The following is a 19789-nucleotide window of genomic DNA, read 5'->3' on the forward strand; positions in this document are numbered from 1 at the left end:
CAGGGCATGTCTGCTGTACCCTTAAATTCACAACAAAAGTGGCTGTCTGTACAAGCCAAGGTCACCCCCCTCAATACTTCATCACAGCCGCAGAGAGGCTGAGGAGGCCTCACTCTTCCCATGGGCTATAAGCAATTAATGACTCCAGGGAGAGGGAGTCACACTCCTAAGTGGTATAGGCCTGGTAACTGCCCTCCCTGAAGGGAATAACTCTAACTGTGCTCAAGCAAGCCAGCCAGCCCAATTAAATGCACATTCTAAGCCAACATGGAGCAGGAGGGCCTGTTGGAGAAAAGTGGTCAGATGGAGGGGTACAAGGACAGCGGGGCACTAATAGTATCAAGCAGTATTGCACACATGTAGGAAATTGTGAAAGAATAAATTAAATAAAATAAAAACAAAATACTGATTTTTCCCAAATGATCTCAACTACTCCAAAATGGGTCTGACAATGTGAAACATCTTTTTTACTGTTTCTGGTGCTGTTCTCTGGTGTCTGAATTCAAGATGGTTGGATATTGCCTGATACAAACCAGGAAACACATGGCATTTATGACTACAAGGTATCGCCTATAAAGGAGGCAGGTGTGAGCCCTTCACAAACCTGTGAATCTGCCCGTTCTTATGTAGGTATTCCAATCCGTCTAAGACTTCTCGGAGGATTGTAGCAATGGTCGGTTCGTCCAGGACTCCACTTTTGTGCTCCCCTTTTGCGACAATATGCTTAATAATATCCAGAACAGAACCTGAAAACAGGAAACCCACCCAATAAAAATTCTAGATCATTCAACTATTCGGATCTACTTTGCAATCAAAGCACATTAGAATATTTATATAAACTATAAGGAAGGAAGGAAAAAGTCACAAATATGAGGAAATACAGATATTTAAAATTCTAAATTCCAACCTAAATCAGAAAGTAATTAATACCCAAGTGGTATGTTACACCAGCATGTCTTTTAGCCCTCTAATGAGAACTTGGAAGGGTTAGTGTAGGATTTTAATCATCTCTGAAGACCTGGATAAACCACACCAATCAATAACATTCTAAGATATCACAAGCCAAAGCAGTTTTCAACCTAGACTAGACTGTGCAGTATTTTATAACTAAGAATGTAAAAATACAATTGAAATGCAGGTCAAATAAATGAAGAAATACATGAAAAGTAAAAATCACATTTGTAATTGTGATGGCTATTCCTGGTTGTCAACTTGACTACATCTGAAATTAACAGCCTAAAATGGAGGGATACACTGTGAGGAATTTTTGCTTAAGCTACTTCTTTTGTTTGCTTTCTTTTGTTTTGGTTTTTTGTTTTTGTTTTTTGAGACAGGGTTTCTCTGTATTGTTTTGGAGCCTGTCCTGGAACTCACTCTAGAGACCAGGTTGGCCTCGAACTCACAAAGATCCACCTGCCTCTGCCTCCCGAGTGCTGGGATTAAAGGCGTGTGCCACCAACACCCAGCCAAGGAAGAGCTACTTCTAATCTAGCTCTTTGAGAAGGAAAACACACCTCTAATCTGGGCCACACCTTCTGTTGGAAACCTGTATCAGGATGAGGAAGAAGGAAGCTTCACTCTCTGTCTGCTGGCACTTGCCATTACTAGCAAATCCATCCCTTCCTTGGTGTCAGAGCATACTTTGGAATTCTGGCACATACTGAAGACCAGCTAAGACATCTAGTTTCATGGATTGAACAACTACAGGATTCTAGGACCTTCTGTTCATAGGCAGCCATATTGAATTAGCTGGACCACAGCCTGTAAGCCATTCTAATAAATCCCCTTTCTATATATAGAGAGATTCATTCTAAGTTCTGAAGCTCTAGAGAACCCTGACTAATACAGTAATCAAGTTAACTTAAAGGCTAAAACTCTAGGATAACAAATCCATAAATAACACAAATAAGGCAAAGGCGATCATAGGAATAACAGCAGTTTCAATTCTCCCTTAAGTAAGGCCCAGATGTCTTATCAATCCAATTCCTCTCAGGATGGAAGATGCTGCTCCCACTAAACAAGGAGTAGGAGGAACAAACTCCTCCACATCAGAACACTGACAATCCAAACTGTTTACACTCAAAAAAATTGACAGGGACTGATAAAAATGCATAGAAACGCCTCCACTGCCCTCTCTACACGCACCATTTGCCACTTACACTCTCCTCCTCTCTAAAGCTTTTCAATTAAGAAAACCACTCCGTGCCACTGAAAATTTACTGTACTGGATACTCTTACTTGACTGGCTTGAAAAAACTGATTCCAAATCCATAGGAAATGGTCGTCTAGGAGGCTGGTGGTGCCACTCAATGGCACAGTACCCAGCCTCAGTTCCCCAAAACAAAAGAGAATGCTGACGACTAACACAGACTTCTCCTAGCTCCCATTTAAGATCCAGGGACTTAAAACTAGCACTTTGGAAATGCAGGAGGAGGACTGGGAGGGAGTTGAAGGTCATTCTCAGTTGCAGAGCACTCAGGGCCAGCCTGAACTGCCATGAAACACAGCCTCAAACCCTTCCTCTCAAACAAAATAATCCAATGACTCAACAAGCTTGATTTGAGATATCAATAACAACAACAATAGAGCTCAAGTGCCTAAGGAAAGAACTGACAGCCAGATCCTTGTTATGGAACTTCTGGAAGGCTTTAAAGCCTCAAAACATCCACAGAAGACATCCATGACAGAACAATTCGTGCAGAATCAAGCAGTGGCAACTGACTAAGCAGGACACCTTAGGCCTAAACAAGGGGAGGACACAGAGGGACAGATCAGAAGAAGGTAATGATGCTCTTGGAAAGAAATCACACTACAGAAATTGGAACTCCAGGGCCTGCACAGCACACTCAGAAAAGTGATTCCCCATCTGTCTTCAGAGGCAGAGACAGGTGAATCACTGAGTTTGAAGTCTACAACAATGAGTTCCAAGCGAGCCAGAGTGACACAGTGTGACCCACCTTAAAAGAAAAAATGAAAAAGAAAGCAATCCCTACCTGGAGTTCCAGCACCAGGACCATGTGAAGAGAAGAAGAGGGGAGAAAAGAAATGACTGAAGCGAGAACTCTCAGAAGTTCTCCTTCACTCCCTTTACTCTCCCCTCTGGAAGCCAGCCCACTCCCACCTGGGACTTCCGAAGGAGACAGGCATTTTATTCTCTCTAGAGTTAAGGAGCCAGAGAGGTTCCCAACTCCACACACTACTTCCCAGCACATTAGAGGACAGCTTTCCCTCCTCGATACCGGTTTACAAACTTGTAATCCAGAAGGCCTAGGGAGAAGTTCTGTTCTGCTGAGTTTATTAGCCCACACATTAAGCCCTGAAGCGAAGTGACCAACCCAATGAGCCCACCTGTCCACTCTCCTGAAAAAGGTAGGCCACAAGTACTATTCAGTGCAAAAATAAAATTCCATGTTTAAAACTTGAAGAATTTTTTAATTTTTAAAAGACTGTAATTTCTAGGACTTGAGGGCTCAGGCAGAACTGTCATGAGTTCAAGGCCAGCCTGCACTATACTCTGAGTTCCAGCTCAGCCTAGTCAATGAGATCCTGTCTCAAAACACCAAACAAGAAAAGAAAAATTAATTGAAAACTATAATCAAATTCAAGAAAAATTAATTGAAAACTATAATGAAATTCTATTATATTATCTAGAACTTGTTAGAAAATAAGATATATAGATATAGATAGACAGACTGTTGATTATCAGGCATGATAGCACACACCTTGAATCCCAGCACTCAGGAGGCAAAGGTGGGCAGATCTTTGTAAGTTCAATGTCAGCCTGGTCTACATGAACTCCAGGACAGCCTGGGCTACAGACTACAGCCCACACACACACACTTACAGGAGCACGCACACACAGGAGGGGTGGGGAGGGATAACATGTTTGCTGGCTTCAAGGAACTACTTGTCTGGCATATCAGAGTTAGGGTTTCTATGGCTGTGATAAAGCACACTGACAACCTGGGGAGGAAAGGGCTTATTTCAGCTAACAACTTTCAAGTCACACTCCCCTGCTGAGGAAGTCAGGGCAGAACTCAACCAGGTCAGAAAGCTAGAGGCAGGAGCAGACATGGAGGCCACGAGGGGGCTTTCTCACAGTACCCTTGGGATGGCACCACCCATAGACAGCTGGCTCCTCTACAACAATCATCAGCTAAGAAAATAGAGCACAGGCTTGCTACAGGCCAGTCCTATGGAAGCATTTTCTGGATTAGGATTCCTTTGTCCAGATGACACCGACTCGTGTAAGGCTGACATGAAAACCATAGGCACATTACAATACAGAATCAGTCACCTGATTTACTCAACACTACGCAGCATTTAATTCATGGATAGTGCTTCTCAAACATTAAAGTTACACAGAAGTTTCCAGGTCAACTAAAAGAAAGGTGACGGTAAAACATACTTAAGCAAAGAGACTAATGATCATCACTGGGCAGCCCAATTAACCCAATTAACTAAAGAAAAAGAACGATTCTGGAGACAGTTGTAGGAGTGTGTACTATATTATATCCTTAACCACAATCTGCAAGAAGTACTGTACAGGGAAAACTCGATTTTTGAACTTTAACATGCAAGCTAGTAAACAAAAGAAAGAAAAAGTGGACCCCCAGACCCTATAAACTGTCATTCTCAAAGGCATTTAACAACCTACTACTTTGAGGACAGTGATCACTAAACCACAGGCACTGCAGGCTGGGGTGCAGCTCAGCAGAAAACGAGGCAGTCTAGGAGGCATGGGGCTGGCTTTGAACCCCAGCACTGCATAAACCAAGCCCAGCATTCTGGAGCTGTGGACTAAATGAATAGGGTTCAAGGTCATCCTCAATGCACAGAAAGTTACAAGAGGCCAGCCTTGGATTACATGAAAACCTGTCTCAAAAAGAAAGTTTAAAAGGAAAAATAAGGCCAGGCGGTGGTGGTGCACGCCTTTAATCCTATTTCTTGGGAGGCAGAGGCAGGTGAATTTCTGTGAGTTCAAGGCCAACTTTTTCCTCTCCTTTTTTCTTACAGGTATGGGGACTGAGCCAGGACCTTGCTCATGCTGGACAAGCATTCCACCACTGAACTAAATCCCCAACCCTTAACGACTACTGTCACTACTAAAATGTTTCTGAGCCATTGAGGTTTCAGAGGGCACAAATTTTGCTCATTTCAGTATTCCATTATAAGCCAATAGATATCAAAACAGCTAAAAACTCACTACTACTGACTAAGCATGGAAAGCTCATCACTATTAATCAGACATTCTTCTTAGATCAAGGGATTATCTATATTCTCTCTCAGAATATTGACAAAGATGAAAACTGTTCCAAATTAACAAAATATCTTACTAAGAAAACATATTTAAATTAGATTTTCATAATTCTATACATAGTCTTTTAATGATTGCAAGTACTTGCTTTCCTTCTTCTCAGATTTTTTTTTTTTCTTTTTTCCTTTGATTTTTTTCGAGACAGGGTTTCTCTGTTAGGTTTGGAGGCTGTCCCGGAACTCTTTTTGAAGACCAGGCTGGCTTCGAACTCACAGAGATCCGCCTGCCTCTGCCTCCTGAGTGCTGGGATTAAAGGTGTGCGCCACCACCGCCTGGCCCTCAGATTTTTTCTTAATCACTTGGATCATTTTATTTATTTACTTATCTGTGTGTGCATGTATGAACATGGTACTTGAAAGTAGACTGAGGTCAGAGGGCAACTTGCTGGCTCCAACTACCTGGTTCTGACGATCTGACACTGAAGTGTGGTCCTAACAAATTGCAGAAACAAGTATTTGGACAGAAAGGGCTTCACAACCATCTACAATGAGATTGGTGCCCTCTTTTGGCATAAAGGCATACATGCAGATAGAGCACTCACACATAACAATAAATTTCACTGTGAGTTAATGACCAGCCAGGTCTACACAGTGAGCTCCAGGACATCTAGGAGTATACAGACTCTATCTAAAACACAAAACAAATAAAAAAAATTAAATTCAAAATATAAGATGTTATACTTATTACTGGAAATATCAGAATAAAATTTCTTATTGTAAATAAATATATGTATATGCATGTATATAAATATGATAGATTTAGTTCTAGTTTATTAAATTTTAAAAATAAAGCTGGGTGGTGGTGGCACATGCCTGCAATCTCAGTTCTCAGGAGGCAGGGTTGGAGAAAGGGTGGGCAAGCACTCAGGGGAGCGATGGGAGAATTAAGTACACATTCCCACCCATCGTCAAGATTTTTCAAAACATCAAAAGCTCTATATTATACATTTTTGTAAATCACAAGTAAGAAAAATTATGCTATCTATAGGTGATCAATAATGAAAGACACAGTGCTACCTACTGTTCCCGTATCTGTCCACACTAAAAGAACCACGCTTGACCACCATCTTGAAAGGTGGTTGGTGTTAGCAACCACCACATGAAACGGGCCTTTAACAAAGCGATTCTCCAGTGTTTCCAGCGTGTCACTAATGGATTAAAAAAAGAGGTGATTCTGGCTATGCTGAGAGTTTCCAGCAGCAAGGGAGGGAAGCCTCCTGCCATGACTAAGCCCAACGGCAGATGCTTCACTTCTGCAACCTGAGTGCAGAAAGGCCTCCTCATTCAGCAAACAAGTGAAGTTCAGAGCTGAAACTGTTCTAATGGCATGCAACTGCTAACGAGAAAGGCATCCTGTATTCTAGAGCCTATGTCTCTCTTGAAGTATGAAGTGAAATAGCATACTAAAACTGCAAACTAAACAAATGTGGATTCTTTCTTCTGCATCTATACTCTGTAAAATGGAAAATCACACTCCCTTACAAAGAACAAATGCACATAGAAACCAAGCAACATGGCATGGGAAGGTTGAGCAGCTCCATCACTCACAAGTCCTCCCAATCTTGCTACACATTCAAACGGAAGCCTTAACCAAAAGGGGGAGGAAGATGTATCACTATATATACCATGTGTCTTCAGTTTACCATAAAATAATGTTCAATCAGCCAGATGGTGGTGCAATCCATTAGTCCCAGCACTTGAGAGTCAGATAGATGGATCTTTGTGAGTTCAAAGCCAGCCTGTCTACAAAGCAAGCTCTAGGACAACCAGGGTCAGACAACAAACCCTGTCTTGAAAATCAAACACAAAACTGTTCAATCTAAACATGCCAAATGTCCATGTATTTGTGTGTATTACATATGTTACAAGAAAAAAATACATAATTATATTAATATTAGGGGAAATTAAGATTTTCTGTGCATGCCTTTAATCCCATTGGTGATGCACACCTTTAATCCCAGCACTCAGGGAGGCTGAGGCAGGCGGATCTCTGTGAGTTCAAGGCCAGCCTGGTCTTCAAAAAGAGTACCCCCAGATGAGAGGAGACGCCTGCCAGCCACCAAGGAAGCAGGACGTGTAGAAAGTGAGGTAACAAGCCATGAGCCACGTGTCAAAGCACAGATAAGAAATATGGGTTAATTTAAATGTAACAGCTAGCTAGTAACAAGCCTAAGCTACCAGCCAAGCATTTACAATTAATATTAAGCCTCACAGTAGTTATTTGGAAGCAGCTGCCAGGATGGGAAACTTCCACATACACCCATAAGTCAGAAAATATTGGATCCCAGGGAATTGGCAGTTACGGATGGGTGCTGGAAATGGAACTCAGTCCTCTGCAAAAAAAAGTTTTCTCAACTACGAAGTCATCTCTCTCCAGGCCAACAATCAACTCTTAAACTACATTTAAATGTCTGTTAACTAGGGCAGGCATGAGTGCTTCAGCACACACGTGCTCTGAAGACAGCCTTGTGGAGCGGAGCTGTGCTCCACCCCGCCTTTACACAGGTCCCAGAGCCAGACAGATCAGCCATCAATCTTTTGATTCTGCCTTTTGAATGGAGTCCCAGTTAAGAAGGTAAGGTTCCATATATTTATATTTACAAAAGAAGGAAGAGGAAGGAAACTATACTAAATTAAGAGAGGTGTTACAGGCATAACAGCCAAACAGAATGTGTGAAACCCATGAAAGCTACACACTAGCATTTGTTTTATTTAAACTATATCTGAGTATCCTCAAATGTAAAACATCAACAAAATCCTATCAGGATAAGAAGAATTTTTATTTATTTATTTTTTGACAAGATCTCACTTTGTAACTCTGGCTCTAGAGAAGCCGGCCTTGAACTCACAGAGCTCTGCCGTCCTCTGCTCTGAGTGCTGGGAACTCTTCAGCAGACTTTCAGCCCATGGACCGCAGCATCCACTGTGGTGTACTCACCTCCACTCAGCAGCTTCATGACCAGCCACAGTTCATCCTTTACCACAAAAGACGTGTAGTAAGACACAATATTAGGGTGATGGCATTGACTCATGGCTTGAATTTCTTTCTACAAAGAAGAAAATGCATGGTCACTCATTAAATCCCAGCTTAAAGCATCCCCTATAAATTAGCAAATCCAGATTTGGTGGTCCCAGGACTATGACACAGTGTCCCCTGTGGTTTCTAAGGTACTGATCTCTTCATGAATGGCTACAGGCCAGGCTGCACATACCTCTAACCCTGGCACTTCAGAGGAAGAAAGGCTGAGATTAGAGGACAGTTTGACCAGGAGGCAGAGGCAGAGGCGCAGAGAGGCGCAGAGGCACGCAGAAAGGGGCACAGAGGGGCAGAGGGGCGCAGAGGGGCAGAGAGGTGCAAAGGGGCACAGAGGGGCAAAGAGGGGCAGAGAGGCGCAGAGAGGCGCAGAGAGGCGCAGAGAGGCGCAGAGAGGGGCAGAGAGGGGCAGAGAGGGGCAGAGAGGCAGAGGGATCTCTGTGACTTTGAGGCCAGCCTGATCTACAGAGTGGATTCCAGGATAGCCAGGGCTACAGAGAAACAAAAAAGAAGAAGAGCTAAACCAGAAAAGCATGCCGTTTCCTTCAGTCAATTCTGACTCTGCTCCTTCTAGACACTGTATTAGTAATCTCTGAAACAGAAAACATGAACTGTTGATCACATCCTGGCACAGTACCTCAGGAGGCCTATCCATTAGGACACAAATTCTTACTACAAGGCATCCTTGAATAGCTATCTTGGGAAATCTTGCCCATAGAGGATAATTACTAATAAACAGAAGGTAATTTTTTTGTCTGCTTGTTTTGTCCTAGTAAAACATCTGTTCAACTAATTTTTGTGAAATGATTGTCAATTATCACACCTAAAAGAAGTAAACTGAAATTGTACAAAGTTACAAACTAAATCCAGAGTAGTGAAGCCTTTGCCAAAGACTAACTCTATCTCAGTTTATAAAATTTAAAGTAACCAAGGATGGTAAAATGTTTTAGAAAACCCTGAATGAAACCAGGGACCCTCTGGTCTTACCCCTATCCCTTCTGAACCCACTCCTAAGATGTAGCCACACAAAACAACTTAATGCTTCTATCTCTGAACCTTGAACCCTACAGCTCACTCTCATCAAATATATTACCACAGCACCTCAACTTAGCAATCTGATTTCAGTGTAGGTATTTTTAACATTTTTCCAAAGCATCCAGGTTTGTCAGGGGCTGCTACTGCTGCTCTGCCTTTTTCTCCTTTCTTTTCTCTTTTTTTTTAATTAAAAAGGCAAAATAACAACTTTATTTTTCCAGATGGGAGAAGCCTTACACTGGAAGTACAAAACCCCTAAACTTCAAAGAACCTTGTACACCTTCTCCCATTACAGCATGTAAACACTACACAGTACATATGAGCTCACTTGTCTGGCTCTGCTAGACTGAGGGCTTCATGATTCCCACATGGGACGGCACATGCACGCAGTGCTAGCACCTGGGAGGGGAAGGGGAAGGAATAAGAGAGTCTAAGGACAGAATCAGCCTCATAGAGTGTGAGTTTTTTGCCTGAAGGTATGTTGGTGCACCATATGCGTGCCCAGTGCCTATGGGGGTCAGAAGAGGGTGCCAGACCCCCTGGAACTGAAGTTATGAATGGTTCTGAGCCACCATGTGGATTGAGCAAGTTGAACCTGGGTCCTCTGAAAGGACAGCCAGCTTTTGAGCACTGAACTATTTCTCCTGCCCCCTTCTTAGTTTTTAAGGACACATAAAGATTCTATCTCATAAAGTAATGATTATATAATTCTGTTTTCCCCATCATCGTGGAGCTGTAAACTTAGTAGTGGAGTACTTGCCTAGCATGCGCTAGGTCCCTAGTTCAATCTCTAGTATGAACATGCACACACGCACGTGCTTAAAATAGAACTTTCACTGTTTTCTTAATTCTTAGTTGGGGTATGTGTGCACCCCTGCACCCAGAAAAGTCAGAAGAGGGCATGGATGACTTGGAGTTATTAGTATAGGCAGTTGTGAGCCACCAGACTTAGATCCTAAGGCCTTAACTAAGGTCCTCCGGAAGGGCAGCAAAAGCTCAGAAACACTGAGTCATCTCTCCAGCTCCTGAACTTACTGCCTAGTTCTTTTCTGCACTACCCCACAACACGCATTCACACAAAACTAAGAATATTGTATTTATCATTGTGTCTGGCACACGTACACCTCTAATAAATAATATTTGTGGAATGAAAGAAATCCCAGTGCTTTATATAGCTTTTCATTTATTCACTCACATGCTTTATATATTTGGTATAGAAAGATTTTTAAATCATTTAAAAATGATAAATGAAGTACTCGATAAATGCTATTTTTTCATCTTTTCTACTTAAATGCAAATTTATTTATAGAAAAAGACCTTGTACATATTTTGTAAGCCCTAAAGTCACCAACAGGGACTTTTCAAGGCTCCTTGATGTCTAAAAACTCAGGGGAAAAAAGAAAGACGGAAGAAGGAACTAAGTAGGCACCTGCCTCTTAACAGCTATACAGGCTGTTATGTACATGTATATATAAAGGTAAGGTATGTGCATACAAAAAGGAGCAGGTAGGTGAGCACATACGGAACACATTACTAAGATATTAAATGTTACAAGAGTCAACAGGAAAGCACAGCTAAGGCAAGTGGTCAAAGAAGTCTTCCTAGAGGAGATAGATGTACTCATGTCAGCTCTACAGACTAGGGAAACAGAAGCAGTATGAGATGAAAGACAAGTGGCCTCCCAACTCAGTATTAAGAAATTAAACCAGGACTACTGAGTCACATTCCCAGCCCCGTAGTAACACTTAAATATGATAAAATATGGGAGATATACCGCCAGATAGCCTCTAACCAGTATATTCCCATCCGAGTGTTAAATGGCACCCCACAACCTACTTCAGTGACAACCACTGGGAAAGAGCAGGAAAAAACCTCCCTAGAAAATCCTCTTCTCCCTGTTCTTAGCCTAACCTTCTTCTATGTACTTTACATCTAACTACAAGCTCCCAGGCCCCAACAGCTGAACAGTCAGCAAAGGGTCTTCTTAGGGTCTCACAACCTCAAGAGGAAACCAGAGGACAGTTTGAGATTAAAAACTGTTAGCATAAGGGCTGGAAAGATGACTCATCAGTTAAGACCTGAGTTCTGTTACCGTATCTACACTGGGCAGCTCACAACTACCGTAACTCCAGCTCTCTGGCCTCTGCAGGTACCCACATGTATGTTCACATACCCACTCACACAGAAACACAAATACACAAATCATTTAAAAATATTAAATCTTTTTAAAAAGTTGGCGTCACGCCTGGTAAGAGATGGCACATACATTTAATCACAGCACTCAGAAGGTAGACGCAGGGAGATCTGTTAAGTTCAAAGTCAGTTTGGTCTACACAGAAAGAGGTCCAGGCCAGCCAGGGAAACATAGTAGATGCCTGGCTGAAAAGTGAGTAAGAAAACGGCAACCCAGTGAACAAAATGTAGTTCACTCTCAGTACAGGTATCCATTAAGTGTCTATTACACCAGCTGTATCAGGCCCCACTGCTGACCACTGACAAACCCTCCTAAAACTGACTGGTAAAGTCTGGTAAAGAAGTTAAACAAATACCCTGACAACACAGACTAATAACAAGTTTAAGAAGGAAAAGTCATTAGACACTAAAGGAGTCCACCAGAGAGACATAAAGCCAGGAGTCACAACCAGCAAGTCTGTGAAGTCCGAATGCACTGACAGTGGAATAAGCTGAACTGTTTAAATGCCTGGACCTTCTGAGTATAGCAAAACTTTAGCCTTTCTCCTAGCCGCTAGGGAAAGACACGAAAGGTTTAACCACATACATTTTCAAAGACTAGCTGCAGAATAAATGAAGATGAGAGTCAACTACTCTAGACTACGACTACCATGTGAGTAAGAGACAATGGGAAAATGATGAAAAGCTCATCGTTAGGTATGGTAGCTGCACGATGGTTGCATTCCTATTAGAGAAAGTTGAGAGCAGCGGAACCCTGACAAGTCCACAAGCTCAGAGCGGTCTCTGAAGGGTTCAAGTAAAGAGCTGGGGCAGAGCTGAGTCACAGAACACTTGCTAAGCCTGTGTCAGGCCACAGTTCATTCCATTTCAAAAAATGTTGTCTTTACAACACAGATGAGAAGCGAAAAGCCAAAGGCAGATAGGAATGATAAACAATAGGACTTGGAAGCTGGCGAGGGGACTGCAAGAGAAAACAAACTGCACAGTGCAGTGACAACTGGTGTAAAATCCTGGGGACAAACTGTAGGTCTTACATGTTACGCTGAACTTTTGAGCTTTAGCTTGAGAAACTGAGGATTTTCTAGAGTTTTCTAGCAGGAGACTAAAGGACAATAAAGAGCGGAAGAGCCCCTTGAGACAGCCCCCCCCTCCTCCTCCTCCTCCAACGGGGGCGGGAATCTCCCTCCTCATAACACCTGTCAGTTACACTTTTCCCCTCCTAAAGAACACACAAATGGTAATGCAAGACTGCTATATTCATTCTGACTCAAATTTCCCAGCAACTCCTTACCACCTATGAAGCCTACCCTTGCTAATGACACTTCTTCAAAGTTCTTTACAATTAGTAAATGCCTCTTTCCTTCCCTCCTGCCTTCCTTCCTTCTCTTTTTTTTTTTTTTAGATAAGGTCTGACTATGTAGATCAGGCTGGCCCAGAACTCAGTGAGATCCACCTGCCTTTACCTCCTGACTACTGAGATCAAAGGCATGCACCACCACCCCTGGCACAATTTTCTTATTTATTTCTTGGCTAGGATTGAATCTAGAGCCTCACATGCTAGACAGACACCATAAAACTGTGCTGTATCTCTACCGTTTAAAATTGTTTTTCCACTTTTTTTTTCTTGGTTTTTCAAGACAGGGTTTCTCTGTGTGTGTGTGGCCTTGGCTGTCCTAGAACTCACTCTGTAGACCATGCTGGCCTCAAACTCAAGAGACCTGCCTGCCTCTGCCTCCCAAGGGGGTGAGGATCAAAGCCAAGAACCATCACATCCTAGCTCCATTTTTTTCTTTTTCTAAGATTTATTTATTTATTATGTATACAGTGTTCTGCCTGCATGTGTGCCTGCACGCCAGAAGAGGGCACCAGATCTCATCATAAATGGTTGTGAGCCACCATGTGGGTTCTGGGAATTGAACTCAGGACCTCTGGAAGAGCAGTCAGTGCTCTTAACCCCTGAGCCATCTCTCTGGCCCCTCCAATTCTTTTTCTATGATGACTTTTCTTTGCTTATAAAACTCACCTTGATTTCTACCAGTTTTTTAATTATTCAAACAAAAGCATGTTTCTTCCATTCACACAATTCAGTTATTTCTTCATCCCCACAGAATAAACCATGCCCTCATGGAGACCTTGTTCCAGTACTCAAGGATTTTCCATTTAGGAAACCCTGAGGCTTTGTTTTTTGAGACAGGGGTTTCTCTGTGACTTTGGAGGCTGTCCTGGAACTAGCTCTTGCAGACTAGGCTGGCCTCAAACTCACAGAGATCTGCCTGCCTCTGCCTCCCAAGTGCTGGGATTAAAGGCGTGTGCCACCAATGCCCGGCTACCTTGAGGCTTTAATTCTGGTGCCACTATTACTATCTAAATGTTGGGACCTAAAGTATACCTAAATGTAGGGTCTAGAGAACATAAAACTGTGAGTTGTAAATTATTTATAGGTTCCCCTCAAAAAAAAATATATATATATAAATATGTAAATAAATATATATATATAATATAATATATATATAGAGAGAGAGAGAGAGAGAGAGAGAGAGGCTGCACTTAAAACAATAGTAGTCAGTAGAGGTGGTGCACTCCTTTAATCCCAGCACTCAGGAGGCAAAGGCGGGCAGATCTTTGTGAGTTTGAGGCCAGCCTGGTCTACAGAGTGAGTCCCAAGACAGCCAGAGCTACACAGTGAAACCCTGTCTTAAAAAAAAAAAAAAAAGAAAAGGAAAGGAAAGGAAAAAGGAAAAAGAGGTGGACCTAAGCTGACTCCTAGAACTTAGCTAAGGCCTGGTGACAGGAAGAAGAGACAAGTAGGTCTCTAAAGCCCACAGCCAACTAGCCTCCCCTAACCAGTCAGCCTCATGCCAGTGATTCTGCCTCAACATCAATGTTTAGGTGACATGGCTCATGAGTTAAGAGCTTAAGTTGCTCTTTGAGGACCTGGGTTTGATTCCCAGCACCTCCAGTCCCAGGGGACCTCGTCTGGCCTCTGGGGGCACCAAGCAGGCACACAGTACACAAGCACATAGGCAAAACACCATCCACATAAAAGAAAAACTTAACCTTAATTTTAAAAGCCCAGGATCTCTAATTCAACAACAAAAGCCACTGCTGACAACTCCCAAGAAATGATGCCTGAGACTGACCTCTGACCTTCACACACACAGAGAAGAAAGTATGAGGAGTCTATACATCTATGCTTTGCTTAAACCTTGTTGTGTTTTGTTTGTTTTTTGAGACAGGGTTTCTTTGTGTAGCTTTGGCTGTCCTGGAACTCACTCTATAAACCAGGCAGGCTTCGAACTCAGAGATCCACCTCCCTCTGCCTCCTGAGTGCTGGGATTATAGGTGTGCACCACCACCAGGCTCTTGCTTAACCCTTTCTACTCATGTGTTTTCTTCTCTGCTTAGGCCTGTGTTCCCTTCTTCCCGCCTAGTTTCCCAAGGAGGCACTCCAAGTTGAACACAAAATCAGAGATGTGAAGCCAGGATTCACACATGAAGTAGAACCTACAGCATCTGCTTTTCTATCCCTGCTTGTCCTCACTTGATGGTTTGCTAAAGGCCTCAATGGCCAGGTGGTGTTGGTTCACCCTGTTAATCCTAGCCCTCAGGAGAGGCAGGGAGGTGAACACCATGCGATGGCGGTCAGAAGTCATCAAATCCCTTACTGCTAGAGTTATATATTGGTGTAAGCCGCTATGTGGGTGTCTGTAAGAGCAATAAGGGCTCTTAACCATTGAGGCAACTCTCCAGTCCACTGTAAATAATCTCAGAAAAAAAAATCATTAAATAAAAATATCAAGACATCTACTATGGTAGATTACAGCTTTCAAATACTGTATTATTTAGGAAGGCATCTAAAGGGGCTATCATATTTTCTACTTAAATGAAACAAACAAAAAACAAAAACAAAAACAAAACCTCAGGATCTAAAACATTAAATGAGCTGGGAAAGTCACTCAGTAGAACAGCATTTACCTAGCACACATACAATAGATTTACTTAGACTTGATTGCTAACTCTGCAAAAATAACAAAAAATAAAAAATATTAAATGAGCCAAGCATGGTAGCACATGCCTTCAATCCCAGTACTCAGAAGATATAGGCCAGTGGATCTCTGTAAATTCAAGGCCTATCTGGTCTACATATCAAGTTCCAGGACAATAAGAGCTAGGAGAGACCCTGTCTCAACAACCAAAAAAGTAAATAAAGATATGACTTTTAAAGCTGTCTAATTTTCCTTGCTAAGCACTTACTACATAACTTCTTCAGGTATTTATATATTTTGAGGCAAGGTTTCTCTACATAGCCTCAGCTATCCTGTAATTCACTATTTAAATACTACACAAGGTTATATTCTTAAGCAATACTGCTAATCCAAGAAGACAACAGAAATACAAAACAATCCCTGGGAGGCTGCTTTTTTTTTTTTTTTTTTTATAGAACATCTTTTATCACCACTTGGTCCTATCTAAGTTCCATCCCCAGAACCTGAATAAAAGCCTGACACAGCCCATGCTTATAATCCCAGTACTGGGAAGACAGAGACAGGAGGACCTCTGGGGCTTGACAGCTAGACAGTCAAGTCAAATTAGCAAGCGCCAGGCTCACCTCAAAAAAACAGTAGAAAGCAATTGAGGAAGACACCCAACACCAAACTCTGGCCTACATATGCACTTGCAGAGCCACAAAACATGTAAACATGCACACACACACACCAAGGTAAACTCTCAAAATAAATGAAAACCCTGCATGGTGGTGCATGTCTTTAATCTCAGCACCTAGGTGGCAGGTGGATCTCCGAGTCTGAGGCCAGCCTGGTCTACGTAGAGAGTTCCAGGACAGTAGGAGCTACAGAATCAGACTCTGTCTCAAAAAATAAAAGTTTGTAAAATAAATAAAAAGAGGTAGAGGGCCCATTCTACCTCTCATCTTACACCAGTGTGCATAACACAAACTGATGTTTCTCTAAAGCCAGTATCTTTTAAAAGATTCTTACCCAGGAATCACAAATCCATGTGTTACTTAAAGAAATGAGAACTGAATAACCACCACTATATTAGTAATCACAAACAGCCATCATGTAACACTAGAACACATGGTCAATAAACTATCTATATTCAATAGGTACTACACACACACTTACTAAACCTACATAAACAGACAGAGCAAATACACAAAAAGAGCAAATCACAAAAAACACTAATACATTTAAATATTCAGTCTAAAAAAGTATGTATCAAATGTTAACCTCCGAGTAATAAGACTGTAACTTCTTTTAACTCTGATTTTATAAATTTTATAATAATCATTTATTAATGAAAATAAGTCACCTTTTCAAAAGAAACTAAAAATATCCTTTAACATAAACTGCAAGAGCATGTCTCTCCACTTAAGAAATATGAGGGCTGCAGAGATGGCTCAGCAGTTAACAGCACTGGCTGCTCTTCCAGAGGACCTGGGTTCAATTCCCAGCACCCACATGGCAGCTCACAACCGTATATAATTCCAGTTCCAGGGATTCAACACCCTCACACAGACATACATATAGGCCAAACACCAATGCACATAAAAATAAATAACTTTTTAAAAGAGAAAAAAAGAAAGAAATATGAGCTATGCATACCAGGAGTTCATCCATGCTAGTCTGACATTTCTCAAGGTTTATCCGTTTGATTGCCACTCTCTCCTTTTTGGGGGCACAATAAGCTGCTTGGACCACAGCAGTTGCTCCACTCCCTGAAAACAAATACACAATTAACTAATTAATTAATTAAACAAACAAAGCATAGCATTTTGAATCACCACAGTTTAATTTAAACAGTGAAGGCTAAGCCTATTTTGCCCCACAATGGACAACAGATGAGGAGAAATGCCCTAGAGAGCTGGTGAACACAACCTCAGAGCCAATAAGATGGCTCAGCAGGCAAAGGTTCTACCTGACTGCCTGAGTTCAAACCCAAGGCCCACATGGTGGGGGAGGAGAGAACTGATCCCCAAAGATGTCCTCTGACCTCCACACTCACACACATGTGCACCCCACATGTGCACATGCATACACATACGCACACTTGTGAAACCACCCCCCCACATGCACATGCACAAACACACACAGTGCTCAAACACACACACACACACACACACACACACACACATATACTTGTGCACCCAACCCCATATGCGTACACACACATGTGCACACACACGCACACACACACTTGTGCAACCACCTACACACATGCACACACATGCACACACACACATGCACACACTTGTACAACCACCCACACACATGCACACATGCAAACACACACATGCGCACACGCACACAACAAATGAAAATGTAGTTTAGAATTAAAAAACAAAAACCACCTTCAGAGGTTTCATGTCTATAGCCAATAAATAACAGTACAAAACAATTGCAAATTATTAGGATTCTAGTTCTAAAGTATGATAGACAGCATAGGCCCATATTACCTGTTCTCCAAGTACAAGTAAATACCATAAGCACAACTGACAAATAATCACCAAAGGGCTTTAGGAGGTATAGAAAGGAGGCAGAGCACCTAGAGACCCAGGACTAGGAAGGCCCATGGTGAGCACTTCCCTTCCCTCTCCCGTATGTTTCAAGCTGGACAACAGACAGGTCTGCTGATGGGGATTTCTTCTGTGCATTTGTTTCTCTTATTGGTTAATGAATAAAACAATGATTGGCCAGACAGGAAGTGACACAGATGGGCAGAAAGAGGATATAATCAGGGACAAACAGGAAATCTCTCTTATCTATCAAGACACTGAGCACTTGAGATATAGCAGGCAAAGGAGTTGCAGGTCTGGCATTCCCAGGTAAGATAAAACCATGTGGAAATACTTAGATTAATAGAAATGTGTTAATAATTAAGACAGAGCTAGCTAATAAGAAACCGAAGCCAACAGCCAACAGTTTCATAATTAATATAGCGTCTGTGTACTTCTTTGGGGCAGAGAAGGGCAGCGGGATCTGCCGGGCCAGAAAACCCACGTTGAAGTCTGCACTTCAGAGCTACCAAGAAAGTAAGGACAGACAGATGCACAGACAAGCCAACAAACTAGAAAAGCCTGCCCTCTGGCTACAGATCTGTGAAAAGGCAGCTCAGGACAAACCTAGTAGGTAAAAATATTCCCCAGCCCTCATCCAGGACAAGGACTGGTCCAAATGACCCAACCCAGCATAAACATGGTCCTCTATTTCACACCTTCAACAGTGGCAGGCAGTTCAGCCTGGTCTGCACCCACGGCAATGCCAAGCCAACCAGCTTTTAGCAGTACATAGTGCAGGACAGATCCTGCACTGGGGCTACAGAGACCAGAGCAGTGATACAAGAGCCCTGAAAACTGCATTACCAAGGGCATTACAACTCCCAAGAGTAGACAGAAAGCTATACACTAAACCAAAATGTACCCTGTACTGCTTGCCAAAATACAAGAGTAGCATAATAATAACCCAAATGTCCAGGGTGCAATTAAAATGGCATGACTCTGGCTGTGGTAGTGCACACTTAGGAAGAGGCAGGAGGTTAAGTTAAAAGTCACCTTTGGCTACAAGACAAGTTGAAGATCAGCCTGGGCTACAGAGAATGTCAAAAAATAACAATAAAATAAATTCTCGATGAAGAAACTATGGGGGTCGGAGGGGGGCTGGTAAAGATGTTTGCTGCCAAGCCTGAAAACCTGAGTTCTAGCCACAGGACCCACCCACATGATGGAGAGAAGTGAGCCCCCAAAAGCTGTCCTCTGACCTCTACACAGGCACTGTGGTCCAGTGTGCATGGATACACACACACACACACATGTAATTTAGGAGTGTGCATAAAGGGGTTGTGCTAGAGACTGAACACAGGCCTTGTGACTGCTGAGCACAAGGCTCTACCTACACAGTCTGTCCTCAGCCTCAGGATTTTGCTTTTCTCTCTAACAGCCCTATGTCCTACAACTAGCTCTGTAGACCAGACTGGTCTCGAACTTACAAGAGGTCCACCTGCCTCTGCCTCCCGAGTGCCGGGATAGAAGGTGTGCACCACCACTGCCCGGCCATCTTTTCTCTTGATGCGAAGAAGAAAAAAAGACAATGAAATGTACACCCAGAAGTTATTTTTAAAGTACCAGATGGAATTACACAACTAAACTATACACTGCCTGAGAAAAAGCATTTGCTGGGAACTTATAGATCACAC

The 19789-nt window shown here is 42.4% G+C and overlaps 1 protein-coding gene across 1 annotated transcript in view; it reads right to left on the bottom strand.

Annotated features, from left to right (window-relative positions):
- The window catches only part of Oxsr1 (oxidative stress responsive kinase 1), an 89518-nt gene that overhangs the window by 52116 nt on the left and 17613 nt on the right, over window positions 1–19789 (bottom strand). The window contains exons 2-4 of the mRNA XM_027415366.2: window positions 17203–17315; window positions 8255–8363; window positions 605–746 (exon numbers count right to left, since the gene is read on the bottom strand). Coding sequence (XP_027271167.1) covers window positions 605–746; window positions 8255–8363; window positions 17203–17315 — 364 coding nt within the window. The remainder of the gene's footprint in view (window positions 1–604; window positions 747–8254; window positions 8364–17202; window positions 17316–19789) is intronic.

This window comes from Cricetulus griseus, chromosome 4 (genome assembly GCF_003668045.3).
Source record: "Cricetulus griseus strain 17A/GY chromosome 4, alternate assembly CriGri-PICRH-1.0, whole genome shotgun sequence".
NCBI classification, from domain to species: domain Eukaryota; kingdom Metazoa; phylum Chordata; class Mammalia; order Rodentia; family Cricetidae; genus Cricetulus; species Cricetulus griseus.